General features: G+C 41.6%; 4 protein-coding genes and 1 long non-coding RNA gene across 6 annotated transcripts; all 5 read right to left on the bottom strand.

The window, feature by feature from the left end:
* Positions 1-1,701: 1,701 nt before the first annotated feature.
* Positions 1,702-2,831, bottom strand: LOC105685996. Its single transcript, XR_001103016.3, has 3 exons — positions 2,723-2,831; positions 2,384-2,516; positions 1,702-2,295 (listed from the first exon to the last, which is right to left on the bottom strand). It is a non-coding gene; the product is annotated as an uncharacterized LOC105685996 (long non-coding RNA).
* A 3,995-nt stretch (positions 2,832-6,826) lies between these two features.
* Positions 6,827-12,559, bottom strand: LOC105685947. Its single transcript, XM_048648991.1, has 12 exons — positions 10,178-12,559; positions 10,010-10,109; positions 9,811-9,906; positions 9,593-9,748; positions 9,417-9,460; positions 8,685-8,760; positions 8,233-8,613; positions 7,545-8,122; positions 7,356-7,455; positions 7,168-7,272; positions 6,938-7,093; positions 6,827-6,874 (listed from the first exon to the last, which is right to left on the bottom strand). The coding sequence occupies exons 1-12, from the start codon at positions 11,014-11,016 to the stop codon at positions 6,827-6,829; spliced, it is 2,679 nt and encodes an 892-aa protein (XP_048504948.1). The 5' UTR covers positions 11,017-12,559.
* Positions 12,560-12,734: 175 nt separating this feature from the next.
* On the bottom strand, positions 12,735-14,635 carry LOC110116997. Of its 2 annotated transcripts, XM_048660021.1 has the most exons (5): positions 13,664-14,633; positions 13,486-13,585; positions 13,290-13,385; positions 13,051-13,206; positions 12,735-12,952 (listed from the first exon to the last, which is right to left on the bottom strand). In XM_048660021.1, exons 1-5 carry the CDS (start codon positions 14,503-14,505, stop codon positions 12,902-12,904), a joined length of 1,245 nt encoding a protein of 414 aa, XP_048515978.1. In that variant the 5' UTR covers positions 14,506-14,633; the 3' UTR covers positions 12,735-12,901. The 2 variants fall into 2 exon arrangements, with proteins under 2 accessions (XP_048515978.1, XP_020708012.2); XM_020852353.2 differs by having other exon boundaries at positions 13,486-14,635.
* Positions 14,636-15,765: 1,130 nt separating this feature from the next.
* On the bottom strand, positions 15,766-18,489 carry LOC110117000 (odorant receptor 22c-like). Its single transcript, XM_048660023.1, has 5 exons — positions 17,218-18,489; positions 17,051-17,150; positions 16,880-16,978; positions 16,597-16,752; positions 15,766-16,500 (listed from the first exon to the last, which is right to left on the bottom strand). Exons 1-5 carry the CDS (start codon positions 17,733-17,735, stop codon positions 16,444-16,446), a joined length of 930 nt encoding a protein of 309 aa, XP_048515980.1. The 5' UTR covers positions 17,736-18,489; the 3' UTR covers positions 15,766-16,443.
* Positions 18,490-18,876: 387 nt separating this feature from the next.
* On the bottom strand, positions 18,877-20,900 carry LOC105686043. Its single transcript, XM_012400597.3, has 2 exons — positions 20,747-20,900; positions 18,877-20,501 (listed from the first exon to the last, which is right to left on the bottom strand). The coding sequence occupies exons 1-2, from the start codon at positions 20,784-20,786 to the stop codon at positions 20,209-20,211; spliced, it is 333 nt and encodes a 110-aa protein (XP_012256020.1). The 5' UTR covers positions 20,787-20,900; the 3' UTR covers positions 18,877-20,208.
* Positions 20,901-24,492: the final 3,592 nt, after the last annotated feature.

The following is a 24,492-nucleotide window of genomic DNA, read 5'->3' as shown; positions in this document are numbered from 1 at the left end:
TGCAGATTAACATACCAACGAGTGATCGGTAGTCCGCCTCCGGAGGAGCGTTTTTTCGGATATTCAAGGAAATGGAATGAGAATAGTCGCGTCGGAGAAAAAGGGAAGAATCGGTGGACCGCGAGGAATTCACGATATGAGGACAAAGCATTGAGAGGCGTAGCGTTATTGAAATGCCACCACGTTCCGAGAAGGGGTCGCGATCCGAGCACAAGGTACTACCTCAGGAATGAAGATGTTCGAGCTTCGGCATCTTTAAAATTTTCAACCGAGATGAACTTGTGAACGTCAGTTCCGTTTATGACTCGCCGTTGCCTATAGTTGCACGTGCGGCCGAAAATTAAAATGAATGATATTTTTCCTTTTACATTTTGCAAGAATTTTTCCACTTCGTCAGGAGACGAGCGACGACCATACGGCGGAGTTAATTGTGAGATTTCTATTACCTAAAATCAATTCAGGGTTCATCCACCGTGAAAAAGCTCGTGGAACGGAGCTGATGGGATCTCTTGCTTCTTGAAGCGGCAAAACTCGGTGGCCACTTGTACCGCGAGAAATAAGTTATAGGCTTCGTTGAAAGGCGTCACGTGCCGACCATAAGGGGATCATGGAATTACTGGAACATCGAACGGAGACGGTCCTGCAGAGAGCGAGGCAAAGGAAGGAGATAAAGGGAAGGACTCCGCGTTCTTTCCACGTTGGTATAGCCGGACACTGGACAAATTCTGCACACTCGGCTCAATAAAGAGTCCGAAAAATGTTCCTTACCTTTGTTACGGTCGTTTTTTTTCTCCCCTAGATAGCGGAAACGTGACCTTTATCCAAGATAGTTGACCCCAAAATCATCCACAATTTTATACACCGATAAATACCGCGTAAACTCATTCTGCCGAACAACAACCTGCACCGCCGTTTTTCATCTTTCCGAAATTTTTTCAGCCGCAGACCAAAATGTCATACGCGGATTCGATAGAAAAAAAAAAAACTCAAAAGAAAACTCGATACATCGAATTCATCAATCGCGGCTGAAGGTGGGTGGGTCGGCAAAAACTACATTCCTCTAAAAAATAAGGTTCAGAAAAAGTTCGGCAGAAATATCGCTACTTAAGGTACTACGGGCACTTGTTGAATTTGGGAGGGTTTATCTCTGAGGCACATACTGAGAGCAACTTGTTGCTAACGGTCTGCAGCCCGTTATTGGCTCGGGTATTATACACGCACTCTTCGCAAGCGTATTGGCACAGGCGATTCGCTTGAAGTTGAAAAATTTATTTTCACCGTGGATATTCGTGATTTTAATAACGTTGGATAATGATTCGTAGCGGCGATCGGGGTCCGAAGGTCGGTTACAGATGGGCGCGACGATGTACGTACGTACATACCCATGCGTGCACGACGACGGGTCATCAGTTACGAACTCTCAAGGGTTTCGAAACAAAACTTGATTGTTCTCTCAACGATCTGTGAAAGCGATTTCAATACCCTATTCGATATCGTCATGTTGCAGGAGGAATTTTCCTTTCGTTGACTCATTCAACTAATTATCGCAAACGCCGTACTGCAGTTATCGTTTATTGATCAATGCAACGTATACATAGCGTACGACGTATCATGATGATCTTACACTCAAACTTTGAACTCTGGAGAGATTAGTTCGTCCAGTTATTACTGGAGAAGTTAAATACGCAACACATTTCAATAATTCAATGTTCAGATGAAAAGTGAAAAGGGTTTAGAAGCTGGGACGAATCGAGGCGTGAAAATGATCGGTAGTAATGATCGGCATGAAACATTGGAAGGTGATGATATGAGAAAGCCCTCTGGGAGATGGTTCCGCGTTAGGGTTTATTGACTTGAAAATCTTGACTTGTTCAATAATGTGTGGATAATGATTCGACGAGTATGATAATAAAATGACGAGATAAGTGTAAGTGTGCCAATAATATATATAAGAGGAGAATGAAACGTATAGGTGTGCGACGACCGGGCGAAGTAATTAAGGTCGAATTGAGGAGATTAGAAATTGTCCGCTGCGAGGCAGTTACTTGCTGATTGGTGGGGCATTAGCAAATGTCAAGTTGGCAATTCCCCGTTGCCCGAGGGAACGCAAGGATTTTTTTTGTTCCGGTGACATAGCTCTTCAACTTCTTCAATAGAATTGAATAAGCCATCCCGCTTCATCGGATGAACAGACAAAGGACGCGGCAAGGAAGAAATTGAAAGTCTTTCATATTCCTCTGCCGATCTATCGACGGGATTCGGCATTTCCGGTGGCCGTCCCAAATGCGCTACCACCTAACGGGGTGGAGAAAAAAATCAAAGTACGATGGGTTTGAGATCGGCGACAGATTGACATTGAAATTAAAACGCGGAATATCCTTACCTCGGAGTTCCGGAGGGAGCTGGTTTAATATTTATCGGAGTCTCATCGCCGTCGAAGATGTTTCATCCGATCAGCGATCGGATTGAACCCATGCTCGCGAATCAATCGCGCGATATGCTTAGGATTTTCATCCCTGGGGAATAAATTCGTCGAATAACGTAATCAAGATTTAGCGTCATTCCAAACCCCCTTGAAAATCAGTGATTTCGTTGACTTTCTAGATATTTTAACTACATAGGTTCATGTGTATATCGAACGCGTTGTCAGGTAGAGGTATACGATATAGTTGGATAGAAATTAGTACAGGTAATTGACCGATCGATTACTATACTGACTCACCTGTTAATTGAGTACATTTTGGTCCGGAAATAAAACCTGCATGACTGATAATTTACAATCCCAAGTACCGGGCAAACGGTTCCGAAACGGTTTCGGTTGGATGTGACGTTTGGAGAATAGTTTGTTTTTATTGAATAAACAAAAACCACTCCGTCCTAGCAACATGCCGAACGATGCCATTAATCATTATTTTCGCAAGTATAAATTTTTTCCTACGTACTTGAGACCGAATTCAATTAGAAGTATAATGCATGATTATCAATCATCAACCCTTTGTTGGTTTTTTTTTCTCGATTTCGTGGAAAAAATGGGAGCTCGCTAGTTTTCGCCGAGGGCCAGAATAAAGTGCTCCAGCAAAGTGGCGGGGACAACTAATTGTAAGTGTGCCTCTGCTAATTGGTAATCCCGTTGCTGCGGCGAGTGTCATTTGCGACGCTTGTCTTGGACTTAGACGCTGAGTTGACTTAAATCAAATTGAGGAACCAATTCTGAGACCGTGCTCAGCCTTAAAGTTTGTTAATCTCCGAGGCAAACCGCGAGTTCAATCAATGGCGATCGATGACTGTATTCAAAACGTGAATTTCGACTTGTAACTGCGTCATTTTCGTCACCTGTTCGCCAATCGATCGTACGAGTTATAAGTTCGTCGAGAGAAAAAGGGACGATATCGATTCATTGATTGGAATAATCGCGTGTGATTATTTATGAAATATTATTGAATACCGACGCTGATAATTGGCGGGCATATCGGCAAGTATGGAGGTCGCGGAGCATTGAAGAAGAGCACGGAATTAATTATACGTATAGCTATTATGCTTGGGGGAGGCTGAGAGGCGCAGCTGCGGCGGACACCCGTCACACCGACGCTCACAACGCCCAGCGTCGCGGTGCGCCACCATAATAAAGAGATTCCTGCAGGATCCCACCAACGCACGAGGTCCTCCAGTTAATGAAATCTATTGCCAGCTGAACCCAACAGCGATGAATGCCGAAATTGGATCGTCCATTTTTCGCCTTTTTCTGTATCTTCCTCCTGCAAATTCCACTTCGTTGTATGTCCCTCGTCTCGTTTCATTTTCTACCAATCGATTTCGAGTCTGGTGTAAATTTATTCAAAATCTTCTTCGACGCTTCGACCCTCGTCGTCTAGCCTTGAAAACTTTCTATTTCCGCTACGAGATATACATAAAAAACGGAAACATGGTTGTCTGACAGATCGTTTTCAATCACGTGAAACAAAATGAGTGGCGGAGTAGGAGAGGATTCGAATTCCCAGCTTCGGTCTGCGAGGTATACGCGCAAAGATTATAGGAGGAGCTCGCGTCGACTAGACACCGACGTGAAAATACAGGAAAATTCACTTATCTGTTAATTGCCATCGAGGTCGGATACACTTGCCTAGTCCTCCCCTCTTTACAACTCACCTTCTCCAGTGTCTTAAATCCCTCAAGTGGCAACAAGTGGGGAGGGGGCTAGCCGCTATACCTCCTCATTGTCGATGTCCCTCGTCAAGAATTATGCCGCTTCCGTTCACCGATATGAATACATTATACCCGTACACGCTCTGTTTTTCTACCATTGTTGAAAAGTTGCGAAAAATCACCGTTGGTGCCCGGTTGGAAATAAGATGCGGCGGTATTTTTGCGAATCAAGCGAGGTTTCCGCGCATCGGCTATATCGCTATCATTTACCGGTATACCTTCCACTTCCCGAGAGGAGCGATCAATCACCGGTGTAGTCACTGGCTATCTCTTTGTCTTCATCTTTATTTATAATCTCCCACTCCCAGGTTCGTTCGTCGTATAAAAGGCATTCGTCCAAGAAGAATTGGATTGACCAACGGCGAGTTTCTATGTCTTGGGATCTCCGACCAAAAAGGGGAGCCCTTGCTTCATGAAAAGCAATGAACTTTCGATTCTCATTCCAAGTTTTTCTTCTACCCTGATAACTCAGCGTCCAGATATACGCACGGTATTTTCAATCACTATCAAAACCCTTGCGGTCTCCGCTCCTACTACCTCTTTGTATGCATCCGTCTTCTGAAACTGTACGTTCCGCTCGGCACATGGGCGATGTAGTGCACATATACTTCTAGCATGTGTAATTTATGCAATTGAGAAAAAAATTCCTCCGTCCAACGTAGTTCCACATACCTTCGTTCCGGTTGACCAAATCACCGCTAACCGGAGTGGGTACATGAAATATTTCGGACAATGGTCGTCGAATGCGTGATATGCCGGACATATGCGCGTTCCTCGAATTGACACGGAATGTAATGTACACAAAGAGGGTGTGTTGCTGCATACTTACCACTGTGTACAAGACGTGACTGTCGATAGCTAGGCCAATCGAAACGTCCGTAGTTATCTCCGAGCACTGCCGCTGCAGTAACGAGTGAACGAAGCAACTTCTTGCGGACCGAGACGTGGCTTTTGAAACTCCGGCTAATCGTTGATCGTTTCTTTCATATTCGCAGACGGACTCGCCGGACCGTCGATGGGGATCGCGTCCCGTCGAATTGCGATGAAAAATCTTCTGAGAAAAATTGTGCGAAACAATGGGGTGGATGCCGTTCGGTCCGCGGGATCCCGCGCGGTTCAAATCGTCATCAACCCCTCGCTATCTGCGCTTTAACGCGCAGATGAATCAACGGAAACGTCGTATGTAATATTCAGTCGTAGTTCGAGAAAAAGGGTGACCAACAATCCTCCGCGAGCGGATCTACGAATCCGTCTGCCAAGGGGCGCCGAAAGGATGATCGATGCCCGACCTAAGCCAAAAGCTACACTGAAAACCTCTCTTCCCCCAATAATTCTTGGTGACTTTTTCCAGGCCAATTCATCTGGACCTTCGTTTTCCAACCCCTACCTACTTCACACCGCCGACTGTAGAATCAAAGTGACGTGAAACTTTATTCGACCCTCATTCTTTTCCGGGTTATAGTGTTCGTTGTTGGAGAATTATAGTTTAAAAATTGGGAAATTTTGGAAATCAAAGTTTATCGTCTTCAACTTCCGGTTGTGTTCTGTCCCACGAATGTCTTCCTTCGCCTTTATTTTTTTTAATGATTGTAGAACGCGATATTCTGGCTTTAGGATATTTCCAGGATTCGTTGCGTCTTACCAACAATTTCGACGTTCAATATAGGAGCCGCACCCTTCGTCGATTACTCCCTGTTTCACAGTTTCCCTATGGGCTTCTTCTTTCCAGCTGTACCAACGGTTGGAAAATTGTTTATAAGTTTGTAAAATCATTTCTTTCTTGCTATTAACAACATGTAGTATTTTTCAATCACGTTGTGCCCATGATAAGTATGGCATTGGGTTCAAGAAATTATGATTCTAATTTGAAAAGACCAGAAAAAATCAGTTCGAAATTTACCATCCGTCGTTATTCGAATTATCGTTGCACGAATTTTTTCCAAATCACTCGGGGCATCAGAGCGACCGATGGAAAAGCGGATATTTTTCCCTACAGCTCTCGAAGCTATGGTCATTTTTTGTCTTCACATTGGCGGATTATCTGGACATGGCGTTGAAATCTCCAGAAGAACATTGATTGGTACTTTTCTGACTTCACTTTTCCATCAGCATACATGTAATGCGGTTGTATAAAGATCGCAAAATCATGGACGTATCACAAGGAGGTTTTTATAGTAATAAATGTTCGATATCGAAATTTAATATTTCTGTAATGTTCAACGCGTCTGATTTTTTCTGCCTTCGGGGAAAAAAGCTGAGAAAAAATGCTAGTCTTTCACCAATAACGTTACAGTTGTCGTCAATACCGGCGCAGCATAGCCTGAAAATCGAAGCGACCCGTCCTACTGGATATGGAGAAGCATTGAAGTCACCGACGGGATTCTATCTAACTTATTATTGTATGAAATCTGTACGTTCCGGTAATACTGGAAATTGCACCAATCTCCGTTTGTAAAATCATTGAATAACGTACTTTCGTCCAAAGTTTTATTCAGACTATTAGTGCAAGTGCGAATTGCATTTTTTTTCTTGTGACGAAAAATTGCAATTATTCTCAAAGCCTTCAGTAATTATTTTGTGATCTAATATTCACGATAACTGAATAGAACGTCGAATATTGCCTCTACAAATTTCTCAGAACCAAATAGATCGACACGGAGTTGGACATCACCTGCAGATAAAAAATTCGAAAAACATGGTGATTCTTCATCAATAAAATATCCATATAACTCACAGCGTAAAATGTTTTCAGTGACAAATCAACAAATTTTCCGGCCGTAAGAATCACGGGATTTTGACTTTGTGCCAACATGATTATCACTGTCTTCTTGTCAGATTTTGAAAGTTTGTACCACGGAATCTCGTACACCGCTTTCGCCACTTTGTCCCACTGATAAAGAATTACTAATTAACAGTACGATGGTATAATAAATTCACAACGAGGAAGTCGTTAACTGGACTTACAGAATTAGAAAGCATCTCCGCTGGCCAACAAACGTAGAAAAGGCCACATGATGAGTACAGAACTGCTACCGCGTACCAAATCGTGGCACCCAATTGTGCAGAACTCTAGAACCACGTTGTGCTATTAATTATTCGATTAATTAACAGGATAATTTTGGTCTGGGAATAATGAATTTAATTATTATTACGGCCATAATTCTGGACGCTGTGAGAGCTATCACGTACAAGAGGTCCACCACTTTGATCAGAATGGAATATTGAGACACTTCCTCGATTTTTGCGCACAATCTGTACAAAAAATATTAACGTCGGCGATAATGCAATCTGTAGAACGGCGAAGAAGTTTATGCGACCCTTCGTCACACCGTCATACGTACTCTAAAACGTCCTGGTGTTTGCGGATGACTTTTGCCAGTGACATTTTCTCAACTCCTTTGAACTTCAGATTCGACGCGTCTGACAGGTTCTTCGAAATATCCACAAGCCATTTTGTCATAAGATCCAGTTGCCCGCACATGTTCAGAGTCATGAAAGGACCCATCATGTCGTAGGACGCAAGAGCAAAATTCGAATAGAAAGTTAATATTACCTGAATGGTGACATAAATTTCAAACCAGGGACTCGGAGTGAAAATTTTCTTCGCTGACAATAGAGAATATCTTCCTGCTCCGTTCGAAGGCGCGATGAATTTATGTATTATCGCATTCATCAGATATGACAGGCTGAGTATTACCGAACACGTGATGGAAACCTTGATAATGATATTATTGCGATTCCCCCATCGGAAAATTACAGTATATTCCTGGGGGGTTGAATTGTTCCACAGATCTTCGCATATCGTAATTAATCGCTTGAGTCGAATGCTGTTGAAGATTACCATCACTGCTCTGCATTGTATCACAAAAATGGGTATCAAGAGTATTGTGATCTTCACCAGCTCATCGTTCGTGGGTTTCTTTGAAAAAGGCGATAACACAATATATTTACTCATATTTTTCATGAGCTAAATAATCCTCTGATCAATGAGCAACTACTGTTGACGTATGTTTCAAGTTTTAAGCCCACCTGATAAATCAACAGATGTAGTTGTTCGTACAAAACCGAATTAACGCAAATTATCGGACCAACCATTAGAAACTTCGAGAGTACAATCTTCCATTTAGTCTGTGGTCCGTTCAAATTAACGATTCCTACTATTTGGAGGCATAATTTTGCCAACCAAAAATGTTCCCAGAAAGATTTTTTCATATGCATGATTCTAGCAAGGGGCCGCAAGTGAGCCATACGAAAGTTGACCTCAGCACCACCACGACGTTTGTATATTATATCCACGTTCTCGAAAATTAAGTTGCTCCAAAGAACTGCAGAAATCAACTGAATTTCGCAAATCGTGGCTACGCTTTCACATCCATGAGTTATATAGGCGGGTTTATCAGTGTCAATTCGCTGTTATACCCCCTAAACAATTTTTTTACAGGAAAAATTACACGGGTGAAACATAAGAGTCGTGTAAGTACACAAAAAGTTTCGATAATAGCAGAATTACGTGAGGCAAACGGACGCCCCGGGTAAGTTTCTGAAGAAGTGGTATATCTGCGAAAAAGTCATTTGTTCAATCGAAACTGTCGTGACAAAAGTGGTGACTGTCGTATCATGACCGTTGAGATAGTATAGTAAATTCAACTTTTACTTTTGCAATATGCAGTAATTGAGTTACATCAAGTTGTTTGGTAGCGTTAAACTTTTCACACGAGAGGTTTCAAACTAAAGTTCAACTCAAGTTCATGTCTACGGGTTCGTGTAATGAACCAATCCTGAATCGTTATGGAGAATTACTAATTCGTTTGGGTCGTATTATGTGGTATAGATTTCATCGAACTTGATTGTTCAAGGTGCATCATCGATTATCGTTTTCCGCCTGCTTCAATTTTTTTACCTCCTCTCTCGACTGGTGTTCTTTCCTACTCGATAAATCCAGTGCTGTATTTCGCGCTCCATTTCCATCGGTCACGACCGATTTTTTATCCAGTTGCACCAACGGTTGAGAACGTTATATGTCCACGTGAAGAACTACAAGTTTTGTGCCGATAACACCGTATCGGTTTTTTTGAACATCCAATGGCTATAATGCTCGTGATTTTAATTCTAATAATTAAAAAACAAAATCGGATCATCTACATTCATTTACAGGTTATTTGAACTCCCCATTGAAATTTGCAAGAGCACTTTGCTCGGTACCTCTTCAATACAAAGACCTCAGCATGGTGAAGAACGAAACAGCTGTTGACGTCATCTGAAAGTAGTGACAACGAACAGTTCCATCAATTCCAGCACATGCATCTGACGATGAGTAATCATTCGACGTGCAATTAGTATCGTATAGAGCATAAGATGAACGTGATAATTGACGAAAAATTTTACGAACCGATGCGAAAGTCTCCAGTGAGAGATATATGAATTTTCCAGCTGTCAGTCGAACTGGTTTTTGAGCTCGCATGATTGTGATGTTAACAGATCGTTTCATACCGTTCGACCACTGGTACCATGGCAGGGAGTAGACGGCTCTCGCGATCGCTTCGCTCTTTCAAGATCACGATTTGTAATTTTCAAATTTCAAAAGACGATGACAAGGAAAAAACATACCTCCAACGACAGGGTATCCGACGGCCAGTTACAAATAAAAAGTTGAACGAGTCCGATGATGATCTGCGTTGAGTATTTGTATTTGTCCTGGTCATTCTGAGGGATCGTTCAATCTCTCGTTGAATAATAATAATTACCGTTCCGAAAGCATCGGGAAATATTTACGAGCATTCCGATTTCGCCAGAAGGCTTCACTTACCCCGGACAATTTGAATCCAACGGTCGACAGAATATACGTACTGCCCACGAGTTGCGTGAGAAATATAACGTTCGTCAATCGTTCGATCTCCTCGCAAATTCTGAAAGAAAAAAAAATCCACGATGACGTTTGGCGTTACAATTAATTCCGCCGAGGTTTCAGACTCACGAGAGTATCGTCATGTGATAATCCAGGCAATTCTTCAACCCTGACGTCGGTGCGGGTTCTAAAAAACGGTCACTCCCACCTCCGTTTCTTCGAGGATTATTTCCTAAATATCGAAGAATGTCTTCCCGCGTTGTAGCGGTTTTTCCAACTGTCGTACTCCGTCCGATTCTTTCCAGTCGTCCCCGAATGACTCTCAGATGTCCGCAAGCGGTCATGATGAAAATTGGTGCAATCATGTCGACACCGACGCAGGTAAATCCGACGTTAAGCATGCTGGAAACCTGAAGAAAGTAGGTGATCTCGTAGTAAGGCGACCGATGAACCTCCAAGAAAAACGCGTACGGTAATAACCTGGTCGCGTTGACATCAACGTCTTCAGATTTCACGAAGAGCGGTGAAATCGCGTAGAATATAATCGTGACTATGCACTGCGATAGAAAAAAGTACGTAAGATTTTTCGCGTTCTTCACGTACGTCGCGATAAGTCGGCGCTCTTCGACGTCCTGAATTTTCCAAAGACTCTCGAAGGACGCTATCATCGCTCGAACCTTTCCGCGAGAGCGGTATAATATCACGTTGCGGATCAGGCCACCTAAGAAAGAGATGATCAGAGCGAAGGATTCGACTACGGTTTCGATGTACGCTGCGTGAATGACGACGTCGTAGACGAAGGAACACGTGTGCACCATCAGAATCGAGAAGGACACGATCGTCAGACAAGAACTGAGGATCGAGTTGTAGAAAATTTCACCGTCCAGTGGAATCATTCCAGACAGTTTCAGAAGAAATACATTCGTACGAATCAGGCGAGTGAATGTCTGGTCTTCCGCACGAGTCATAATTACGGATTTCTAACGACGAAAGAATGGATACTGTCGAAGAGCGACGTCTGAGAGACCAGGTTTCAGGCGAACGTTGACTGACGTTCTGAAACAGGGAGATTTTGGACAAGTTCGGATGTGTTGAGTATTCGATTTCCGGATGTTCGACTTCGACTAGTGTCTTCGAAGATTCATATCAGGGTATCAAACGACCGAAAGCTTTTCAGCATTCAAGTTGCGCTTGCGTCGCCACTTGTACGGTGAAATTTCAAACAACTTTTCATCGAAGAGAAAATTATACGGTACGCGTTTGGATTCACGGACGTAGTATCAATCTACGGTGTACATCCGTACGTACGTTATGTTTAACTTGAAACAACGCAAACTTATCCTCAACTGTTATAGCTCTGCGAAATTCCCTGCGATCGGTGTAATTTAGAGAAACTGACCTGGGTCACATCTTTCTGAAATTTTATTTTTTTGTGATATACTGCGATTCAGTTATTCACACGCGTGTTTGCGAAACAATACTTCCTACTTCTTCGCGTAATGGTCGTCTGTGGTGTTATGCACATGAGCCACTTCTTGTTTATAGGGTTGATGGCTGGGTACAACCATATAGGTATACCGCAGAGGGAAGTTGCATAATAATATTTTAATCGTCACGATTAACATTCAAGTCAAACATTCTCACCATTGCCAAATTGAAAAATTCGGATGTGATGGTATTAACGTCCCCACAATATCCCACAATTTCTGACAAGATTCGATGTCAAATGTTAATAAAAATCAACAAATTATGTCTGTCACCCCCCCTCCCATAATATACAATAGCACAATGTACGAAAAAAAAAAATTTTCGAATTTTTTTTATGTGTACACTTGGTGCCTTCGATTCTGAACTACAGGCCTGGGCTTTCGTATGCCAAGACGGTACAGAATTGATTTTCCCGACTATACTCCGACTTATTTAGCTTCTGAACTCTAACACATTTACTTCCTTAATCGGTTACATAGAATTCGCAGAACTACCGCAAAAGGATGCCGCCGATCAGGTGGATCAAAGGGGAGATTTATGAGGTGTGAACAAGATTTTTATCAGGTGATGACAGCTCGTCTGACACCTGCTAACAATAGGAGCAAGTACATAAACAAGGACTGTGATTTCACACCTCATCACCTATTAAAAAGCCATAAATTATGTTTGAATTCCGGCACGTGCCGTAGGTCAAGATGCCCAAGGCACGCGTGAAAATAGGAAGTTCGCATTGGCTGATGCGAACTTCTTTTTGATTGGGTGAGCCGGAGCTTAGCACCGAACTCCGCGCGGACTGCATTTGCCCAATGATTTTTATATGTGGATTTTGGTGCGAGAAAGCCAGCGTGGTGGGAGCGCAAGACGTGAGGCGATACGCCGCGAAGCGGTAGAAAGACGAACGAGATAGAGAGCGCTCGAGTCCAGCCCGCTAAAATATAAAATCTCGGGCTACGTAACCCGTCATTTTTCGATTTTGAGGTCGAAAATCAAAATATCCTCTTCACTGATGATACTATAAAGTTCACATAAATAGTGAAATAACAGACATGAAAAACAAAGTTACAAACCTTCTCGTGTAGTTCAAAATAATTGTCGTAAGCTTTACCTCGACTACTGGTGTATCATTTATTTCAGCGGCATCACTTATATTGATCTTGTGGTACGTTGTGCCTCATTGTGGATAGATGCATGCACAGGATAGATATTTAGATTATATTGATAACGTATTATGATATTACAAAGAGAAATCCCTGATCCAGATAACATTTCAATCTTTTTTATGACCGTGCACATTCGGTCGACAGTATTTTCAACTTTCTCAATTAATTCTACCATAGTTTTACACATATATGATATTCGCAGAGATCAAATGACTTTAGAGAGGACCGTGAGGGCTGAAACTCCGTTTGAGACTATCTGTAAAAGAGCAGATTTTACGATCGTCGCTGCTCAAGTTTTGTGCGGAGATATCTTTTTCTTTTACAATTTTTTATGCTCAAGAGGGTAGATCTTACCGTGGTATACACCACCAAAGATAAGACGAAGAATTTTCCTGCCGAGTATCGACAGCAATCTTGAGCTCTCGACATCATGTATAAAATGTTGTTCTGCACTTTTAGCGAGCAATTGTACCATGGCAGACTAAACGCCGCGTGAGATACTTTCGAGCTCTTTAAATGAAATTGTTCATTACATCGGAAAAAATAATTGTAGCTTCTTTTAAATCTTATTGACATATTCAGTGGAAACTCACTTCCTCCATCAAGTTATCTGCAGGCAAACAAAAGGCTAACATCTGAAGAAACGCGGTGATCAAGTGCGGGATGTATTTTAATTTCTGCCCTTCTATCTGTAAATGAAAATAATTTAATGTTATCGATTAATCGAGGGATGACCGGTACAGATATGGCGAGTTTTCCGTTCCATTTTCAAGCACAATGATACTCAACTATCAATAAACCAGCTCCTGATATGAAAACGCTATAGACGCCAGATATTGCCTGGATTAAACCTATCAGGTTGAAAGCTCTTTCCATGTCCGCCCAGATACTGAGGAAAAAGCATCCGGATAGAGAAGAAAAAGTGTAAAATATTATAACAGACGATAACTGGCTACGCCACACTGACTTGAGAAGAAGCTGATGATGTTCGATGCATTCGGCAAGTCTGGACTCCACGTACGAATTGTACGTCAGGGCGGACGCGTCGCTCGGGGTAGGAGTATTGGTATCGCTGGCGCGATAGTTGTTTCGAAGTTTGATGGAATTAGGGCAATCTCTGTCAATCTTGAGAATTTTCATTTGCATGACTTTGAAATGTCCACAGATGTGAAATAGCAATACAGGGACTATCATATCCCCACCAACGACGACCATGCAGTTTACCAGCATCGCTATCACTTGGGCTAGATATAAGATAGTGAGATGTAACTTTGACTCAATTCTTCTACCGATTCGAAATGGGAGTTTTGACTCATTTTCGAAACCATCGATCGAACCCAAGAGTGGCAAGGTTGTATAGCCCACAGTCACAAGAACGCAAAAAGTTATATAACACATGGTTGTGATCTTTCCTTTATTCGCAAAGCTTTTAAGCTCTGCAATTTCTTCGGCACAACTGGTTTCCCCCCAGAGCTTTTTTATGTTCTCTTGAATCTTCAGCAGAGTTTCTTTGTGGTACGCCAATACCGCCAATTTAGACCATATATTTATAACTATGAAATTTATATCTGCGACATCGATGGCTTGATTGAGAGTTGTAGGCAGAGTAAACGACGCTATAGTATGCGGTACAAATATCAAAAATAATCCCACATTTATAAATATGAACAGAAATATGCTTTTCCATTTCCCATACGGAGTATTTTCGTCTAGGGGAATCACCCCCGACACTCTTGTGATGACTCTGACTATATAGTAGTAATATTCGAAAAGTTCTGGGGAGCTCAATCCAGACGGAGGATTGAACATTTCGAGAGATAAACTTTAAAATAAATTAGAAGGTTCACCACGAAGTCTGTGACCGAATTGTAGCCTCTGAAAAAGTTTCACGCCTCGTATTATGCACGACATCTTCAATGTGGCACCTTCATGTCCGTAATCGCTGGCGATGATTACCATTCTCCTCTGATGTAATGGCTATTGAACACCGATATTTTTAGATACTCACGGTGTAGGAATGAAAATCGAGAGCTTACTCAATGATAAATAACATATTTCTGGGTCGATCGATGAATGTGATCACGCAACCAACAGTTTGATTTCCATGGCCGTGTGTAGAAACTAAAGTTCTTCTCTTTCCTCCAGTAATATTAGATACCTATGTCCAACTTCGATGTTCTGCACATGCTATGAATAAGTAAATTGAAGTTTAAAGCTCCCGCTCGTGAGAAACCATGCAGCGGGCGTTACTCTAATCGTTCACTGAAGATTCCTTCAGTCCGTAAACGATAATTGATCCTACCCCCATGCAGATTTATCGCTCCATACAAATTCCTCACGGAATTCTATACGACAAACTCTACCACATTGTTTCAATTCGACAGAATCAGGATATCTCAATTTTTTCGTTGCGATAAAACACGTATGTATTGGTAATGAACTGCCTGTTTCAGTACGAAGGTATGATTCAAATATAAATAAAAATGAACAAATTATGTCTGTCACCCCCTCCCATAATATACAATAGCACAATGTACGAAAAAAAAATTTTTTCGAAATTTTTTTATGTGTACACTTGGTGCCTTCGATTCTGAACTACAGGCCTGGGCTTTCGTATGCCAAGACGGTACAGAATTGATTTTCCCGAGTATACTCCGACTTATTTAACTACTGAACTCGACACATTTACTTCCTTAATCGGTTACATAGAATTCGCAGAACTACCGCAAAAGGATGCCGCCGATCAGGTGGATCAAAGGGGAGATTTATGAGGTGTGAACAAGATTTTTATCAGGTGATGACAGCTCGTCTGACACCTGCTAACAATAGGAGCAAGTACATAAACAAGGACTGTGATTTCACACCTCATCACCTATTAAAAAGCCATAAATTATGTTTACATTCCGGCACGTGCCGTAGGTCAAGATGCCCAAGGCACGCGTGAAAATAGGAAGTCCCATTGGCTGATGCGAACTTCTCTATGATTGGGTGAGCCGGAGCTTGGCACCGAAACTCCGCGCGGACTGCATTTGCCCAATGATTTTTATATGTGGATTTTGGTGCGAGAAAGCCAGCGTGGTGGGAGCGCAAGACGTGAGGCGATACGCCGCAAAGCGGTAGAAAGACGAACGAGATAGAGAGCGCTCGGGCCCAGCCCGCTAAAATATAAAATCTCGGGCTACGTCACCCGCCATCACGTTTCCCGTTGTATCTCGAGAACGAATGATCGGAATTTGATGAAACATTGAAATTTTGAAGACGTCATTTCGTGGTCATGGATTTTCTGTATAAATCGTAGATTGAAAATCTTGACTCTAGGCGGTTATTAGTATAGTCTCAGCATAATTTATGAGACCTCTCAAGACGTCAAAAGAGTTTCATCGGGTTCAAAATATATTCAAAACTGGTTAAAAACTGGCCCATCTGACGTGGAAAGCCCCGCATGCCATTGTATTATCGTGTGGGCCGATTGAACTTTGCGAAATGAGTGAATTGTGCCACTAAACGGTGATGAGAAAACCGTAACATTTTACTCCAATATATCTATGATTGTAGATTATGAACTATACTGAAATTATTTTCAACCGAACAAGAATAATTCTCCTTACAGAAACTATTGTAGGTATCCCAGATTTTTGTACTCGGGTGTGAACAGACTATTACAATATCAATGTGCATTGAAATCATCCTATAGTGACGACAGAAGCTTATCGGCTGCACGCGGTAATTCCGATAGGTTGATCTGATTTAGGTAGAATCAACGCTCCGCAACAACATGAAAACCGATGTGGCAGTAGAGACGATCTAAAAAAAAAAAAATTGTATCAGATAAATTCGAAAGGAATAACCAGTCTGACTTCAAAATTCCCCAGAAAAATAATCAAAGGTCAAATAACTTACAGATCCAAACGTCGCCAAAGACATGACTCCAAATTTTCCAATGGTAAGTCGAACAGGACGCTGTGATCGATTTATGATGAGCAATATCATTTTCCTGATTCGCGGAGAACATCGGTACCAGGGTATCGCGTATGCCGTTTCTGCTACCATTACGCTCTACAATTAATGAAGATATTGAATTATTCTCTGAGCATATCGATTGATTTATCTTGTCGCGTAACTAAATGTTGGAAATCATTGTAGCAAATGGTACATGTATGGTGGACTTTTATCATGTACTGACTTCGGACGAAAGCTGCTCGGAAGCGAAACACGAAATAAAAATTTGACTAGCGGCCATCAGCAGAGGTCCAATCTGTTTGAATATCCCTGCGCCCTGCATCTGCAAGGGTTGAACGATTTTTAAAAATTGTCAACTCTTAGCAACGACATATCGCCGTCATTTCAATCGTACCCTCGACAACCTTGACGCTGATATCGCCATCATGTACATCTCGGCCAAGACCTGCGTCAAATTAGCGTAGCGGACCAGCTCTTCTATTTCGTCGCAGAAGCTGAAAAAGGAGATTACCGTTTCTCCACCTCAAGCATGCACGATAAATTAATTTTCGTTAGACCTACTGCATGACGAATTGATGTCGCTGAACGCATTTCTTCAACTTTTCTTTCACGATTATTTCATCCTTTCCATTGACCAACGACGAGTCCGTTTCGTTTTCGAAAATGGATAACAGCCAGGTTTGGATAAGTTTCAGTTGGCCACAAGCATGTATAGCTAACAGAGGTCCGGTACTGTCGCATCCGATAACACTACAAAGAGCGTTGCAAACAAAACATGTCTGTAAAGCGTAGTAAAGTTCATATCGCGGAGATTGCGTGGCGTCCATATTGATTTGATACGGCCAAGTTCTAGTGGAAATATCGGAACCGGGTAATAGCTGCCTGATTATGGGTAAAATTACAAATACACCAACGGCGAAGATCGTAAATGTGCATAGAAGGTTGGTCAAAGATTTCGCTCGTTTAGCCCAGGCAGAAATAATTTTGTAATCTGCAGCGTTGTCGGCGTCGTTCCATAACGCCTCGCAGATCGACATCAGACGATGGATTCTCCTCCGATGCATGGCAATGACAATCATCCTTATTTCTCCTCCAAATACTCCTGCCGTGACGTTAAGAGCGTCTAAAACACCTTCCAGGTCGAGGTTCTGTCGCAAAAGAAGATCCGATATCCTCAGTAGACGTATTATATATTATGGTATTCCTAGTTTTTGTGCGAATTTTTTTTCCAATATTTACCGAGGTCAGCATCAGATGAAATACTGGAAAGATTACGCTTGTGACGGAGAAAAGTGTGTACACCGTCAGACAGTAGCTCGCTAAATTTTTCAGGCGACTCGGTGGCCCATTCAGCGGCAGCATGCCAAAAAATTGCAGACAGAATCTGTTTGTTTTAGTTACACTTTGAAAGGACTTTTTGTTGAGCATTGTTCCCGGAGAGAAAGAGTTCCTAGCAAAGACGACTTCAACTGGGCGGTCTAACATAAGCTGTAGAAAGGATTGTGCGAAGTCTAATTTCTGCATATCGTAATACTTACGATTAATTAATCGTATCCCTAATGCTTCACGTCGTTAAAACCGTTGATTAGTCGGCGCAGGAACTTTCTTAATGACCCATGTTATTCGTTTTCAATTTTCGCTTACGCGGAAATTCGGGGCTTGAGATACAAGGCGGTCTATAATTGTAAGGTCCGTGAATGAACGTAGTAAACGCTGGGACATGTTACTTGTAAGGCGCGTTTAGAAAAATAATTAGTTAGGTACGTACATAGCGTCCATCTCATACGCAAAGTAAAATTCAGATAAATGAAGAGCTGTAATTTATGGTTCTCACATAGGTATTAACGTTTCGAGAAATTTTTATGCTTTGTCGCAACATGAATCGGAGCAAAGCTTTCATTAGAGCTTAATTTTAATGCTATTAATCATGATGCTAATTTTAAGGTGCAAACTGCAGACGTTGTCTCTAATGTACGTACATACATATTTGGCACGACGATTGATTTGGTTCCTCTGTTCTCTGAAAAATTGAATTTTACCGTAATTTTACGGTCAGTCCTATTCAACGACTTTTTGGTGGCGATGTCATCTACAAAAGTAAGACTGATGAAATTGTGCAGCCGAAATCAGTGTAGTGAAATATTTCTGTACAGTTTGCGATACAAGAGGAGAAATAATCAGCAATTGTATAGACACAGGGAATAAATAAAGTACACCATATTCTTTCTTTGATCTTTTTTCGTTTGGTTTAACGTGACTTGCACACGTAGATATAGGTGGTATAATTGTAACAATTTTTAAACACGGCAATTACATACACTTTGGCACAACCGAGGTATTATATGAATTGGCGGTATTTTAATTTGGCATCGAATAGTTGCGATCGCTTCGAAAAAACTGAAGTGAAACATGGAAGAAATCACACGAGTATCAACATTTCTCCATGTGTACGACGTTTTGCATTAACTGCAAACAGTTTTGCCTGAGTTCAAGTAAACGATGTTACACAAGTTTCAGCCTTGCAACAATAATATTGTGAGCAAATATGAGCATCGCGATGAGAACGATAGTCGGTACAATAATGATCAATTAGTAACCGCTAAATATAAATCGACTATACTATAATCATTCTTCTATATAATAATCTGTTCGAGACTACCAACAAATTTTGCTGAATGTCATCCGAATAATTTAATTACGAGGTAAAAAATTTCTCTTCGTATATATAGGTAAAATGTGCGTCAACTACGTTATACCTAAAATATACATATACATGTTGCATACACTAAATAATTATATAGAACTACGCGATATTCGAAGATGTTGAAGCTCGACCGGCTCCCCACTTCATTCGTGAGCGTAATGCATTAATCTTATTGTTATGTATGAAGTGCGTAATAATAATTTTGGTTTGCGATCTAATGCGATATATTGTTTAAGTTGGAAGTATTCTTCTTAATTTTATTCCTGCAATTCAGGCAAAATTTCGTGTTATTCCTACCACCGATAAGTGGTCCAACGCACAGGCAGGTGATTATGAATCACCTGTTGAAATCTGGTGTATCTACAGTTGTTACACTTGCCTCTCGCGGATTGCTTTACAGGTTTGTTCCATTATTATTTTTCTGTTTGTTTCGCACAAATGAGCAAATCGATAACTTTTTTGTGAGTAAAAGTTGGCATCGCGATTTCGTAGTTTTTTTTTTTTTTTCTCTTAAACAGGGAAGACTTTATGACATTGTAATTATTGCAGAAGTAGGTACTAAATAATGAGATACGAGATTCGTATCATAGCCTTGAAAATCTGATAATATAGAATCACGAACAAAGAACAAATTAAATTAGATTTTGTCTAGTCATCACATTCGGACTCGACTTCTGACCACTGCAGGTGCCAAATTGGAGAGAAATTTCACCGAACTTCTTCGTCTGATTTTGAGTAGTAACCGAGTACAATATAGTTCCTGAGAAAACTCTTTTTCACTTTCATCCACTGCAGGATCCAGGACTTTCGAAATAAGAATACGTAATGTAAAATTTTCCAAATATTCTCTACAGCTCCGTGTGATGCGAGGGGAATTTTTTCAGCACCGCGTGATAAAGATTATAAAACGCATAGAAACTAACGCTCAGGATTACGACGAGGGCGGAACCGAACACCCAGGAGAGGAAGTTCCCGTCGATGATGTCCGAAGTTTCCTTTTTTTTTCGCGCACTGAGGTCACCAAGAGTCGTCCCTTTACGCGCCTCCATCAAACTCTTCATCCTACTCAATTTGGCTCGTAGCTCGTCGACCGACTCGGCGATGTTGTCTATGCCCTCATCTCCTGGGAGCTCACCTATAACTGATGAATTGTATTTTCAATTATTTGAATGACTGTAGGTTTAAAAAACTTGAAGTTGGTTAGTTTATTCGAATGATTTTGAGATTCTGAACTACTCAGTTTATCGAACTGAACTTTCATTCACTGAAGCGGCCCAAACACCGCTATTCAAATGCACTCATGCTTTTTCCTTCACTTAAAAAAAACGTATTTATGAATAACGCTTTCAAAATTTGTATTCACTATCCACTACGATCTTCACTCACCTGCCGTGTCGGGTATGCAAGTGTGCGAATCAGAATTCATCGTGATATTCTTCGCTGATAGCAAAAATTTCTCGGTAATGCTGTGCAAGAACCGTATTGATTAGTAAAGTGTCACGCTTGCGCACGTGTTCTCGCCTCCTTTCAAATCAAATATCCACCACCAGGTCCAACAAGCCATCGCTACATGAAATATTTCATTAATTTTCGAACGCCTTAAAATTTCGGATTCAAAATGCATGGCCATAACCACGCTCTACCACAGATATATTGAGCGCTCTACTTTTGTTAGAAATAAATCAAGGGAACCTCAGGAATCAAGAGAATGATACAGAGTCAAGAGAAATCCCCACAGTTCATCGTTCGAAAACATCCGTGTGGGTCCAGAATGAGCGCGGTATTCGAAATAAAGAATTGAATTGCAATACGGATGATCTATGATCGCGTTGAATAAATTTTCGGTCACTGTACGTGATGTGGAATTCTTTTCTCCTATCCTTTCTGTCCACAGGTCAATTTGAATCCAAACGTATCGCTGCATCCAAAGATTTTTTCGATCGCCTCTTTTTTCGATCTTGGATGAAAAAATTATGGTCTGAATTTTTGTCTGGAAAGTTTATCGAAAAAATCAGGACTGTGCGCATTCTACTTTGCGAGCACGTTTGACGGTGTCGATTCAAATGCTGGCTGAATCATCGATTCGAATCAGGCAGAAGTTTCCGTACATCGGAACCAATCAGCAAGGAGGAAGAATGATAAGCAATCGAAGTTCGTGTGATTGGCAAATTACAATCACAGAATGCGACGCCTGAGCTTTTTCGAACGTTGTGAGTTTTTAATCCATCACATGGCGTCGACCGAAGATTTCATCTCCTGCGCGATGACAACTCAAACTACGGCGAAGAAGATGTGGTGGCGGAATTTTCGCGCAAAACCCTAAGAAAATAAGACGCGGGTGAGCATCGCGAAGACCTTTGCAGGCCTCGTGAACGGCCATAAAATTGACTATGAAAAAATTGCAGCGAGTCATGCAGTGCAGGCGAGACTTTGAGTACGTTATACATACATAGTATAGTTTTTAGTATACAACATTCTCTCTAAGGTGAATTCATCAAGAAGCCGATTTGTATAATGGAAATTACCTCAAATGACGTATAATTCTTTTTTCATTCCATAATTATCGTTCCATAAGTCGTAGTAGATTCTCTGCAGTAGATGGAGCAGCAGCAATATTTTTATAGCTGACTCACTCGTGGTTTTTCGAAGTGTCCCAGTTAGCACTTCTGCGTCGAAAATTGTGTAAAATATTTTTAGCCAAGAAAATTTCCTCCAAGATTATATTTTCGGTCGCCTAGAACTTCATTAGAAAAATTTTGCGTTTAGCAAAAAAATCGAAATACCGTTACCATAGGTATGTCGAATCCGTGGCAAAATTTAGCCAGTATCAGGGGCAACCCGAGAATAAAACGATTGGTCCAGTCATCGGTTGTCGAAGGGTTCAGTAATAGTTGGAAAAATAAATTGAACGTCAGTCAGATCGTCCGTATCTAACCATTGAAAGTTTCGAAAGAGCTTATCTCATAATCTCTTCAATTGAGAGTCTTTCAATTCTTAATTATAGCCTTCTCGGCGTTGGTCTTTTACTTTCCACTTAGCCGCTCTATCTAACCTCGGGAACTTTTTTGAGGCAGGGGGTAGTTAGCCGCATTATTAAGATTAACGGCCTATAGATCATCGTCCACGAGTCTCAACCCTGAGAATAGCTTTGAGTGAATATAAAGAACGGGGAAATGACAAAGCGACGTACTGTCCGTAAATGAAAGCCTTGAGCAGGAGGTGACGACGTTGGCTTCGGATGAGAAAACAGATTGAAGATACCTCAGATACTCGCGTTATAGTATACAAGGAGAAGGGGGAGAAGAGAGAGAGAGAGAGAAAAAAAAAAGGAGAGATCCCCCGCCCAAGACGATAGTAAAACTATTCCGGTAGCACGACCACGATTACCGCTGGTAAATATAGGGACGCCGAGACCGTGAGTCATGATTCCGAGGGATATTTCAGTCCAGGTCCAGACGCCGACGCCGACGTCGCATCGACATTTACCCCGTCCCACAATCGAACCAACCAAACCTGTGTCAGGCGCGGTGTTCTCCGGTTCTTATCGTAGCAGGATCATTTCCTTCGAAGGCAGAACTTGACGCGTCATTCAACACGCCGGTTTTGTATTCATCGCTAAATTATACAGTTCGTTTATTTGCATGCACGCGGAGCGCGCACGTGACCCTGAAATTGCAAGGGCACTCGAACCGGAGTTTCGGTATTTTGAACCCCGGCGCTTTGTCGCTTCCTCGTATGCGAGAGATTGACAATTTTCATTCCCATACTTTTTTAAACCTCGATGACTCTGAACAGCTGTGGCAATTTCATTGATCCAATCACTGGCGCAACGTGCCGCACATCTACTGCTTTTTTGAGACAAAAATACCAGAAAAAAATCGTACTACTTACGCGCACGAACACAACAGGGCTCCGTCCAGATGTGTGTTTAAAGTTGGCACCCCATATTTAAGTTTAATCATTTTTTCCGACGTTCTTATCGACGAGAAACTATCGCTACAAAGCGAGTTGGGTGCGTCAGTTGCCCCTAATCATCTCATGCGAACAGTATACGTCTGATTCAAAGTTAAAAAAAAAAACAAATCAATCTACTACCACAGGATAATATCTTTGAAGTTGACCTGTGAAGTATATTATTATTTTTCTACGAGGGAAACTAAAATCCATAAGAAATACGTCAATGTAATTTCAAGTCGTGCCCATTCTATGTTAAGGGATCATCGATTATTTCCGAATAACATTTTTCGGTTCGGAGTTTTTTGTCAATAATATTCTTCGACAATGCGAAATCGGGTCGCCAACTCCTCACTCATTCAATCCGCTTCGGTTTCAGTTCTATCATAGCTATGATTAACAATTTGATACACGATTCTGGTTGTGTTTTTCAACGGCACACCAACTTCCGCGTGTTGTAGAATCGTACGAATTTGTTACTATGTATTATTCATGAGGGTACATACAAGAGTGTAGAAAGATCACTTTGCTAGGTGTAACTTGACGAAAGTCGCTATTAATACACTCCGACAATTTTATATCTATACGCTAAGGATTGGCTCGTAGTCACACCACGTGGCGGTGGATGACAAATGCCTTTTCGCGGCCGTGTCTTCCGCCGTTTTTGGCTCGCTCTCACGTGCTCGCGTTCCGTAAATAAGCAAAAGCATTCGACCTCAAGGACGCGAGTACACCTCATCCCGAAGGAATCTTGGATCCAGGATCCGCGTATCCCACCACGGTCAACGTCGCCAACTCGCTCTCTTCTCCTCACCAATACCGGCGAACTCGACGACGGTTATACACTTTCTTCCGAGTGGTTTGTTCCTCGAAATTTTCCAACATCGTTCCGCGATCCCACCGTCTGCTGCTCTGTCTGACTTTACGCTGTCTACGTTACGGCTCGTTTGTCTTTTCGTTATAAATCTAACAGCTTTCAAAATTCAACGAGCTCCGGACATTTATATTATTTCTGGTAGATTCGAATCAATTTAATACCGCGGAAAATCGGGCGTCGAATTGAAAAGTCAAAAACATTCCAAAACTATTCCAGAAAAAAGGACCGCAGCATTGGTCTCATTAAATTGTAGATACGATCGCAAACTTCGATACGAATCGTATTTCTGTTGTCGAGATTA

This window comes from Athalia rosae, chromosome 1, assembly GCF_917208135.1.
Source record: "Athalia rosae chromosome 1, iyAthRosa1.1, whole genome shotgun sequence".
Taxonomy (NCBI): Eukaryota; Metazoa; Arthropoda; class Insecta; order Hymenoptera; family Athaliidae; genus Athalia; species Athalia rosae.
This window is presented reverse-complemented; position numbering and strand designations above follow the sequence as displayed.